General features: G+C 38.6%; 1 protein-coding gene across 1 annotated transcript in view; it reads left to right on the forward strand.

Annotated features, from left to right (window-relative positions):
• Window positions 1-7786, forward strand: part of SDHAF3 (succinate dehydrogenase complex assembly factor 3) — a 36076-nt gene extending 28290 nt beyond the window's left edge. Inside the window, exon 2 of the mRNA XM_030885299.2 lies at window positions 7038-7786. Within this exon, the coding sequence (XP_030741159.2) occupies window positions 7038-7241 (204 nt within the window). The 3' untranslated portion in view covers window positions 7242-7786. The remainder of the gene's footprint in view (window positions 1-7037) is intronic.
• The last annotated feature ends 3677 nt before the right edge of the window (window positions 7787-11463 follow it).

Consider the following 11463-nt stretch of genomic DNA (forward strand, 5'->3'; position numbering starts at 1 on the left):
GGGGGAATCGATTACAAGGATCTACATATAACCTCCTCCCTGGGGGATGGACAATGGACAAGTGGGTGAAGGGAGATGTCGGCACAGTGTAAGATATGACAAAATAATTTATAAATTATCAAGGGTTCAAAAAAAAATTATCAAGGGTTCATGGGGGAGGGGGAGGAACGGGGAGGGAGGGGAAAAATGAGCTGATACCAAGGGCTCAAGTAGAAAGCAAATGTTTTGAGGATGAGGGAAACAAATATACAAAAGTGCTTGACACAATGGATGTATGTATGGATTGTGATGAGTTGTACGAGCCCCCAATAAAATGATTTAAAAAAGAAAAAAGAAGAAAAAATTTACCACCCAATCCCATCTCTCTGTTTTCCTTCTTCTAAGTTATATTTGTTTTGTTGCGAATAGACGCCGAGTCAGCAGTCTCTCCATGCACGCACTAGTGGCAGTGATGACGTTCTTCCTTCCAGGTGTGCAGCCATTCTCACCCTCCTTTTCTGAGTTGGTCTTCCTTCCTAAACATCAGCTCACTGACCCCTGACGTTCCTGCCTTTCAAGTCCCTGCCGTCAATTTGATTCCTTATAAGCCACCCAAAACTCACTGCCTTGGAGTTGGTTCTGACTCAGTGACCCTGTAGCTTTCCAAGACTGTACTCTTTACAGGAGTTGAAAGCCTTGTCTTCCTTCCAAGGAGTCCTTGATGATTTTGAACTGTTGACTTGGTGGTTAGCAGCTCACTGTGCAACCACTCTGCCACCATCTAGACCTTAAAAGAGCATAATGATCACAGCAGAACTTTAACTAGTTACACTAAACTATTTGAGTTTAAGATGCCAGGGGATATTTTTGGTTAAAGGCTTAAAGATTATCTCAGGGTAATAGTTTCAGGTGTTCATTCATTCACCCTCTATGGTTCCTTAGAGTCTTGAGTTCATGAGAATTTGTAATTCTATTCTGCTTTTGCCCTGTTTTAATCAGAATTCATCTTCAGATTATTTGATCAAAATATTCAGTAATGATAGCCGGGCACCAGCCAGTTCTTTTGGTCTCTTGGCAAAGGAGCCAGTTGTGTATGGAGGTGTGGTACTTACATAATCTGTTGTCAGTTTGGGACTTAAGAGTGGAGGGGTGGAGTTTAGCTTGTCAATCAGGCTGCAGCTTGATGACCTCATTTGGAGGCGCTAAGGAGATAAATATCTTGCTGGAGGTGGAACGCACTTACACTCCCTGCAACACATTCCTGTTGACAAGCCACATGAGGCTATTGCTGATGGCAGCCAGAGCCTTGGAGCTGGAGGAGCCATGTGGAGACCCACGCCAGCGCTAAGATGCTTCCACCACCATTGGATCCACAAGACTTTCTACCCACTGGCCTGTGATCTTCCTGCACTCAGCATCATTGCATGTGTTTCGTGAGTCTGAAGAGGAATTTACAGACTGGTACTGGACATATGGGCTAGTATTGGACTTATGGACTTGATCTGGACTGGGCTGGGATGTTTTCTCAATATACAATTGTTCTTTTATATAAAATATATCACAGTGACTAACAATACAAATACAATGTCTTCAAAAAGTTTGTGGAAAATTCTATTATCCTTTCATTCCATTTTCCCACCAACTTTTTGAAGGCCTCTTGTAAGAATAAGAAGTAATGGAAGTGTCACCAATAAATGTATTCTTAAGTGACATATGTGGGGCTTACCCCCCACCCCCCAAAAAAAAACAAGCAAACGGAAAAATGCTCTGGTGGGCGGAGCTTTCATTTTATATAAAAGTCTTATATGAGTGTCTATGAACTTGTTTCTCTAGTCAACCCAGACTAACACAGGAGGCAACTCTCCACACATCCCATTTTCCCCTCTTTTATCTGACTCTCCTTCCTTTGTTGCTCCTGGTGAGTAAAGATCAATTGTTATGTCTTGGACGGTCACTTGTAAGCTGATGGCACTACTGAAGGGCCTTGGAAGGAGAACAGAAGCACTAAATATGTCAATTCACTGGAATAGCTCATAAAACCATGGCCCTAAAGCTTCAACCAAAAGAGCCAAATCTCATCAGGTATTTGGCTGTCATTAAGCAACCTCAGCAGCTACTCTGGTGTGTGTGTGTGTGTCTTTGTAAATATACCTATCACACAACTTTGGCCGGTTTTAACGTTTTTACCAGTATAGAACTTATTAGCAGTAATTAGAGTCAATATGATGATATTCTTGATCACTGTGATATTTTTCTCTCCTTTTCCTGCCCCTGGTAACCACTACTGACCACTATTTTGGTCTTAATACTAATTTGCCTTTTCTTGTATTTTCATGTTTTCAAGCTCCGTCCATACTATAGTGTGGATCCAGACTTTGTTTCCCTTACTAATTGAGCAGTATCTGTGAGTGTATGCATCGCATTTTGTGTAATCCTGCATGGTTTGCGCATCCATTTGTCTGTTGTGAATAGAGTTGCATTGAACATTTGTGCCCTCTTTTTGAGTGTCTGGTTTCAAGTCTTTTGGCATAATCCTAGGAATGGAATTGCTGGGTCATCCAATATTTTATTTCTAGTTTTTTAGAGGCCCTACCAGGTGTTTTTCTGTAACAGCTCCACCATTTTTACATTCCAGCCACAAGAGCTACGGGTTTCAATTTCTCCTCATCCTTGCCAACATTTGTTATTTTCTTAGCCATCCTAGGGGAGTATATAGCAGCTCATTGTGGTTTTGATTTCCATTTCTCTGATGGCAAATGATGCTAAGCATCTTTTGTGCATTTGGTAACCATTAACTGTCCTCTTCGGGAACTGACCATTAAAGTCCTTTGCTCAGTTGTCTTTTTATTGTGAAGTTGTCCAAAGTTTACATACATTTCAGTTGCGTTATTGTCAGATGTCTGGTATCTGAAGATATTCTGCTAATCCTATCAGGTATTTGGCTGTATATAAGTAGCTTTGGTTTATCTTAGTTTATCTTTTCTAAGTTTTGATAAAGTCTTTTTGATCAAATGTTTTTAGTTTTGATGAAGTCCTTTTTATTTATTTTGTCTTTTGCTGTTTGTGCTTCTGTTATAGTTGAAATCCATTGTTGAAAGCGAGACGAAGCAGTGTCTCCCCTGCTTTCTCTTCTAAGAATGTTGTGTCTTTAATTTGTACACTTAGGTCCGTAATCCATTTTGAATTTGTTTTTGTGTGTTGTGTGGGACATGGATCTTGTTTCATTTTTCTGCATGTGAAATCTATTTTTTCCCAGCACCATTTATTGAAGAGACTCTTCTTTTTCTGTTGAATAGATTTAGCAATTTTTTTTTGTCTTTTATTTATTTATTAAGAGATTTTATTTGGAGCTCTTACAGCTCTTATAACAAGTCATACATCAATTGTATCAAGTATATTTGTCCATATGTTGCCATCAATATTTTCTAAACATTTACTTTCTATTGAACCCTTCGTATCAGCTCCTCCACCACCCCTACCCATGACCCCTTGATAAATTATAAATTATTATTTTCATATCTTACACTGCCCACTGTCTCCTTCCCCCCACGATTTCTGTTGTTCACTCACCTGGGAGGGAGGTGTTTGTGGTTATGTGTCTATCATTGCAATCTGTTCCCTCTTTTCCCTATTTTCCTCCTACCCTCCTGTTTGGGAAGTTGACAGACATCCAGAAGGAGGTTTGTTATCAATTGACATTTCACCTTTTTTGAAATAAGAATTATAACTTGAGTTTTCCCCATAGTGCTGCCCTTGTAATCTGTGTTCAACATCACAACAGTTTCTGCAGCATTTTCCCCAAGCAGGAAACAAAATTTCACGCCCACACGCTATTCTCTTAAATTGGCCATTACAAAAAATGAGGTTTCCGCAAAACTGCTTTTACAAAAAATTCACTGCGACCAGAGAGAACCATCCCAGGCAGTGTCACTAGCTGGGTGCACTAACTCGGAACAAGTTGCTTGATGCTCACCTAGCGAGGAAAATGCATTCTATGAAAGCTCCGCCCACCAGAGAGCTTTTTTCTGGGGTTTTTTTGGGGGGGTGGGGGATAGCCCCACACATCACTTAAGAATACATTCATTGGTGACACTACTGTTACTTTTCATTCTTACAAGAGACCTTCAAAAAGTTGGTGGGAAAATGGAATGAAAGAATAATAAAATTTTCCACAAACTTTTTGAAGCCATTGTATTTGTTTACATTCTTTTAGTCACTGTGGTATATTTTATCAATATTTGGGGCTAAATACAACATGTGTTGTAATTTGATATTTTGTACATTAAAATGGACAATTTATCACAAGTGACTTGAAAATCATAAATTCTGATCGGAGAGAACCAAGAAAGTAAGTTTATTATAATTGACAACATGGAATCTTTTTTTCTCTAATATAAAATGTTCTTGTTAATGATTTGGGTAACTGTGTGTCAGATCCCCAAGGTGCTTCTGAATTTAGTTATTGTAATTCCAGTAACTCAGTTTTCATGCAGGGGGTGTTTGTTGCTGTTTGCTCCCCAAGGAAGTAAAGGATTTTTAATCAGTTCTCTGGAGAAAAATATTCAGAGATATCAGTTCTCTCGGGTACATTTAAATGCTGGAAGCTAAAACTTGTTGCTTCAATGTCGCTAAATAGAATCTTAGAATAATTGAAAAAATTGGGGATAAAGGGCTCTTTTTCTTTGTAGATATAGTAATTTTAGGAATTTATGTTGAAGGAATAAAAGTAATTTAATGATTAAGAAATCTGAAAATTTACTGTCATTTTTAGGAAACTGTGAACAAGAGCATCACAGCATGTGACTGCTTTTGTAAGAGCATTTACTATCTAAGTCATGTAGTTCCTAAGACAGTTTTGCATACGATCTCATTGTAGTAGGTGGAAAAGTAGAGTGGGATATTTTTATGATTTAAGGGGACCCAGTGGCATGATGGGTTAGGCATCATTCCCTTTTTCTGGAATTCCTATAAGAATATGTTAGTTTTTAAAAAAACATCTTAACAGATCACTGAGATTTTATTATTATTAATTGCTTGTATGTCTTTTTTTAAGATCGGCTACTGTCTATTGACATTTTTAAGTTCACATTTTCTTTCGTTATCTTGTACCGACTATTGAGCCCAATCAATGAGTATTTTTTTTTTTAATTTCAGATTCTCAATTTTTGAGCTCTAAAATTTTAAATTGGGTCTTAAGGTGATGTGGGTTAGATTTGGGGCTGCTCACTACAGGGTCTGCAGTTCAAACCCAAAGATGGGGCTCTCTATTCCTGTATGGATTTACAGCCTTGGACATGCCAATTTTAATGCCTGAATCATCTCAGGGTTGGTCTCCATCTATTGCCTCTTCTCTTGACTGGATTACCGTTTTCTGTTTCTGATGTCTCTAGTCATTTTGAATTTCTTCCTAGACACTGTGAGTGATACATTGTAGAGACACACTCAACACCAACTGGGGTCTTCCTCACACAAAAAGCTGCAAAAATGTGACTCGCATCCAAGGCTATACACTATTTTCTTCTTCAAATTGTCAGCTCCTGTATTTTCCCTTGACTCTGGTTGCCCTCTGGTTTGTTATTTTTATTACCTTTTGGCCAGAGTTTATAGTGCTATATGCAGGAAGGTTGGTCAACGTCAGCATTGTCAGAAGCTTAACTCCTCTGGACCTTTTTAAATTCTTTTTGTTTTAGAGAGTCATCCTTTTTGATAGACATTTAATTCATTTGCTATTCTGTATAATCCATTGTCTGAATAAACCTTAGTGTATTTGTCCTTTCTTTTATTGAAGCACAATTAGATGTTTTATAACTTTTTGCTTTATCAAGCAAGTCCACAGGAAACATTCTTGCACATGCTTCTTGTACACATATTTGAAAGTTCCTCTGTAGGGTAGTGGTTCTCAACCAGGGGTAAATTATCCTTCCAGGGGTCCTTTGGCAATGCTTGAAAACATTTTGGATTGTCAAGATGGGGGGTGGGAGTGCTATCAGCATTTAATGGGAAGAAGCCCGGATGCAGCTAAACATCTTACAATGAAAGGACAGCGGCGCCCCACCTCCTCACTTAAGGAATTATACTAATTATCTAACATGTCAATAGTGTTAAGGTTGAGGAAACCTGAGCTGTGGCATGTTACCTAGAAGTAAAGATAACTTAAGCTGTATGTAATGTTTTCTTACTGAAATAAGTAATTTCTTAAAAATAAAAATATTCAATACAAGTGAAAGATTTGGAATGCCTGAAATTACAATGGCAGCTCCACCTGTTGACACAGGTAGTTCAGCAATTACAAACAATTTCAATATCTCGATCCAGACTCAGTGGTAGCATTATCTAGGGTTAACCAATTCAGTCACTTAACCAGAAGGCGCATATCATTGTTCAGTTCATGACTGAAATAAATTGGTACTCACTCCTGATTAAAAGATTAATTTTAGAGGGAGAGTCTTTTGAAAATTTAGTTCTTGTACAGACAATAACAGTGGACTATTTTGCTGAAGATGCTGAACAAGCACGAGAAAAATTACAGCATGAATTTTTCCCTGGCAGGGTGGTTGTTAAATATTGAAGCTTTCAGGTTTTTAAAAGTTTCTTACACTTTTGTGTTTAAATTAGATTTTTAGTTGAAGACAGAAATGAAGTTAATGATTTCTGAGATCCCCTTGCAAGCCTGTAAGATGTATGTCATTCTTTGATATAAAAGCTATGGTGCCAGGTGTATATTCGTGCCTTTCTGAGTATACTTTCACCTGCAGTTTTGGATTCTTTATTTGTGCTCCTGAAACCCATCTGTGGGTCCCTCGTCAGACCCTCCAGATAGAAAACATTTCTAAAACTTTTTTAAAACTCTGAGTGCTAGAAAATAAGATGTAAGATTATCACTGAATAGTCAAGACACACTTTATTGTTTATATATTCCTTGCCAAATGCAGAAAGGAGGCTCGGTGGTGGAGAAAAGTGATTTGGAATTAGAGTTCTTCGAGCCCTCTAATATTAAATAAATAAAAACATCATATTTCTCTTTTACAGCTCAAATTTTTCTTTCTTTTCCCCACTAGGCATATGCAGCAATGCTATGGCAACAAGCTAATGAAAGCAGACAGAATTCAACTGAGAAAGCCAGTTTTGGAACTGCCCTCCCCAAAGAAAAACTTAATGACTTTCGTGATGAACAAATTGGACAGTTGCAGGAGCTGATGCAAGAAGCCACTAAACCCAATAGGCAGTTTAGCATTACGAGTTCTACAAAACCAACATGGTAACTTACAGAGTAGAGCCTACCAAAGATATTAAAGATCAGACCCCTTTATCTAACTGTTAGTGGATTGAGAAATATATAGTTCTTAAGCAGTTTAGGTTTTGAAAATGCCTACTCTTATGAGCTATTCTTTTATTTTTGGATGTTGTAAATGTTTTCTATCATAATCACCAGTAGATAAAACTTTACATTATTTGAATAACTTACTTTCTGGATGTGATTTAATTTTGTACTCTAAACAAGAAAGATCGATTCTAAAATGGATAAACTACTGAAATTTTGCTGAAAAATGTTTATGTGTAAGTTTGCTTGTAATAAAAGTGTTGTCAGACAGCAGCCTCCTGACTTTTTAGTATCACCATCCAATAAACATATGATAAGGATAAATGTGGAATTCCAACAAAGTTATTATCCTTCTGCATTGTCGTTCTGAAAGTGAGATCATTTGTACTGTAGTGACACATATGTTATTATTATTCTTTTGGAAGTTCCTCCTCCCTGACTCATGTTTATTCACAATGAAATATTAAAGAGATGCTCTAAGATTTAGAATTATACTGTCATTTGTACAATAGATTACATAAAGTGTAGTACATTAATACTGTATTTGTTAATAATGCATGACCCCTTAAATTAAAATTATTTCCTAATGGTTGGGGAGATAAAAACACTTCATAACATTGTCTTACACTTCAGTTGGTTGATAAACAAAAACAAATGGTAAACCCATTCACACTGTGAAACCTACATTATGAAATTTTATAAATATAAGAGCTGAAATAATTTGTATCTTTAGTTATAGGTATTTATTCTGAGGTTTTGAAGTGCCTGTTTTTTCAGATGTAGCTGCATTTATGTGTGCTCTTTTAAAACTGTGTTTTCTTTTTCACGTTTTGCTGACTCTTGGTCTCTGTGTTTGGTGGCCCTCTGCGTAGTCTGTTATTCCCGTCCTCTCGGAGCCAACTAGCAGTTGCTCAGTTGACTTTTTTCTCATAGAAAGTAGTGTGTCAATTAATAATGCTTTCTACATTATAACAGACTCTGAATAAGACAAAGTCCCTGTCCTCAAGGAGTATGGAATCTCATTGTGTATTCAGAAACCGTTTCATTATGAACAAATACATTGTATCTTTAAACACTGTACAACAGAATTCTAACATCTGTGAGGGCACTTCTTCCCCTGGTAGGTTCCCCAAATAGGTTTGGGAAATAGGAGTTGTGGCTTCTATTACACATTCGCTGTGCCTTAATATCCCCTTTTGTCCCTTCCAAATCATTACTGGGTGACCCTAACTTACGATCTCTCTTTCCGTTGTGGCTTTCCCTGTGGGTTATTCTTCCCTGCTCTTTGTCACCTGGCTCACATGCTTCCATCTCAAGTCTAGTCATTTGGGGACCGCAGTTTCCACGTGGTTGACTTAGCCGAGTGATTCTTTGACATCATTTAATCACCTATAGACCTGGCTATATCGGAACTATTTTATTTACAACTGTCCCATGTGTGAAATTATGAATTAGGACATCCCATGCTTTCATCCTGCCATGATATTGGCCAGTGCCTTATTTCCTATGGCATCTAGTTTTTCAACAAATACCTACCCAGGATGCCAAGAATTCTATCTGCCAAGAATTCTGAAAACCGAGGCTACAGCAATGTTCAAAGACAAAGACCCTCAAGGCACTCACAGTCCATAACCACTGCCATGAAGTTGGTTCTGACCCCTGTGACTCGATGTAGGGTTTCTGTAAGCTTGGAAAAGGGATGGGAACAGTCAGCCGCAACTTTCTTCTGCAGAGCACCTAGCCGATTTCAATTTCAACCTTGCAGTTTGCATGCCAGTGCTTAAAGTACATGAGTAAACTTTATAGGTGATGAGTAATTTGAGGCCGGAATAGGGCCTTGGGCTGTGGTTTCCAGACTGAATTGAGATGCCCCAGAGTACTGCTGAGAATTCATAGGCTTACTGCAGGACATTTAAAAATGTTCGTGGAAATCACAGCCGTATTTGTTAGACACAATGAGTTATATTCTTTCCAATGATAAGACTTTTATAAATCAGGATTTCTTTTTAGCAATTGCTATAATAAAAAGGCAAATCTTCACACAAAAATTAATAGCAAAATGAAGGTGGTATCTAATCTGATTCCCAAGTTTGAGAAATTTTACATTGCCCAAGGGGAGATAAGTTGTTAGGGTATAAACACTTAAGTTGTTTAGAACTATTTAATTAAACGATTTCTTCTGGCCTAAGGGTGCTGTGGAAAATAATTGAGTGTGAAAATACCACCGTGGCCACAGAAGACTCCCTTTGTCTACACAAAGGAGAAGGAGAAACCAACTTCACACCAGCCAACTGCCACACGGCGGAAGTTGGACATATCTCCAACCTCCATCTTTCTTTACCTTGTTCTGACACCAACTGCTCCCCTCATCAAACTTCTTTGATGGGTCCAATAATCTGTTGCAATGGGCACACAGAACTCACAGAGAATTCCTAAGATTATGAGGGGTTATTAGGGAAGTTAACAGGTTACCACAGGCCAGGATTGGAAAACAGTAAGGATATAGTCATCAGTCCATAGCAGCACCTCTTATTAGCCAAGTCTCTCTGGTCCTCAGCTCTCAGCTACGTAGTTCCTTGGCCTCTGACTCCATGGACTGGGAGGCGTGCCTGCTGCTATGCCTCACTGCCTCATGGTTTTAGCCGACTGCTCTGCTTCACTGGCCGATGGTCTCAGTGGCACGGCTCCTCTGCCTGGTGTCAGTGTGACTGTGTTGCTTCAGGCAGGGATCTCACAAGTGCTCGGCTGCTGGCTCTTCTCTTGGAGGTCACAAGCATCTTTCTTTCTGCTTCTAAGCTGGTTCTCTTATACCCAGAGGAGTGGCAAAACTGACCAATCCTTGAATTAGAGCCCTCTATACCTTATTTGCCTGGTCTCACCCAATCATTTGGGTGGAGTTATAGAGAGATGGATATACGAGCTGTAAGTAACTAATTTCACTTTACCTCATTGAAACTAAGGATATATAGCCAAAGTTTGAGGACAACAGATAGGAATGTCAGGGAGTATTTAACAGTAAACTCACAGTTGTTGTGTGTGTTTTTTTTTTTTGGGGGGGGGGCGCCTGTTCAGTGTCATTCCTTTATTGCCAGTTATCCCAGTTTGCCATGGTCATTCAGGCCAACCTTTGCTATTCTTCACTTCAACCAGTCATTAGTAATATCCGCAAGATATGGTCTCCTTTTCCTTTTACCAGAGCTCTGATGGCACAATGGTTAAAATGCTTGACTGCTAACTCAGTAGTGGGTAGTTCAAACCCACCAACCTCTCTACAGGAAAAACTGTGGCAGGCTGTCTCCTTAAAGATCTATAGCCTTGGAACCCCTCGGGCAGTTCTCTGGTGTAAACATTTGCTGTGTCAGAATCACCCGGGCAACAGTGGGTTTAGTTTGTTTTCTCTGACCTGACCTGCTTTCACTAAGATAATAAATTACTTGCCATAATCAATAGAGTATTAATCAGTGTAAGATTAATAAATTTCTCTTGTGAGACTTTACATTATTGTTTTCTACTACTTTAAAAACCCCACTTCTTGGTTTTTTGTTTTTATTTTATTTATTTTTTGCTGTCAGACTCCTTTTCGGTCATAATTTTTCTTCAACCTTTAAAAATATAGTGTTCTCTGGGAGTCTCTCTTTGCACACCCGTTGCTTCAAATGTTAGCAAGCCTCTTAAAGCTATGCTACCAACCTAAATCTGAGTTATAAGATTTAGATTTGTGTTTGAAATTTCAGTTGACATTTTCATGTGATATTTTAAATCTAACTTTTCTGACTCTGCTCATTGAATAAAAACTTTTAACATATATTCAACAATCCAGAATTCTGTAACTCACCCTCTTTCACCATTTCCCTAGAGATTCTCTTCACATTATTCAGCAGTTCTGACAACTCCAAGAAGAGATTGAAACATGACCACAGCTCTCTTCTCCTCCCAAACTCATGCTATTTGTAATGTAGCGCTGCAATTCCTCCTGTCAGTAATGTAACTTGTTTCCCAGTTCCTCAAGTCTTGCTGGTCTTTGACGTGGTTTTCCAAAAAGAATGGCAGTAGTGGTATTATAGTCATATGGTCTAGGCCTCGGCACCTTATACATTTCCACCAACTCTGTCAGAATCCTGCTCAGTTGCAGTGTGCACCAGCTAAGGCTGGTGTGGCAGAGG

The sequence above is a fragment of the Echinops telfairi genome, unplaced genomic scaffold (assembly GCF_000313985.2).
Source record: "Echinops telfairi isolate 266 unplaced genomic scaffold, ASM31398v2 ScPeMD7_23;HRSCAF=83, whole genome shotgun sequence".
Taxonomy (NCBI): Eukaryota; Metazoa; Chordata; class Mammalia; order Afrosoricida; family Tenrecidae; genus Echinops; species Echinops telfairi.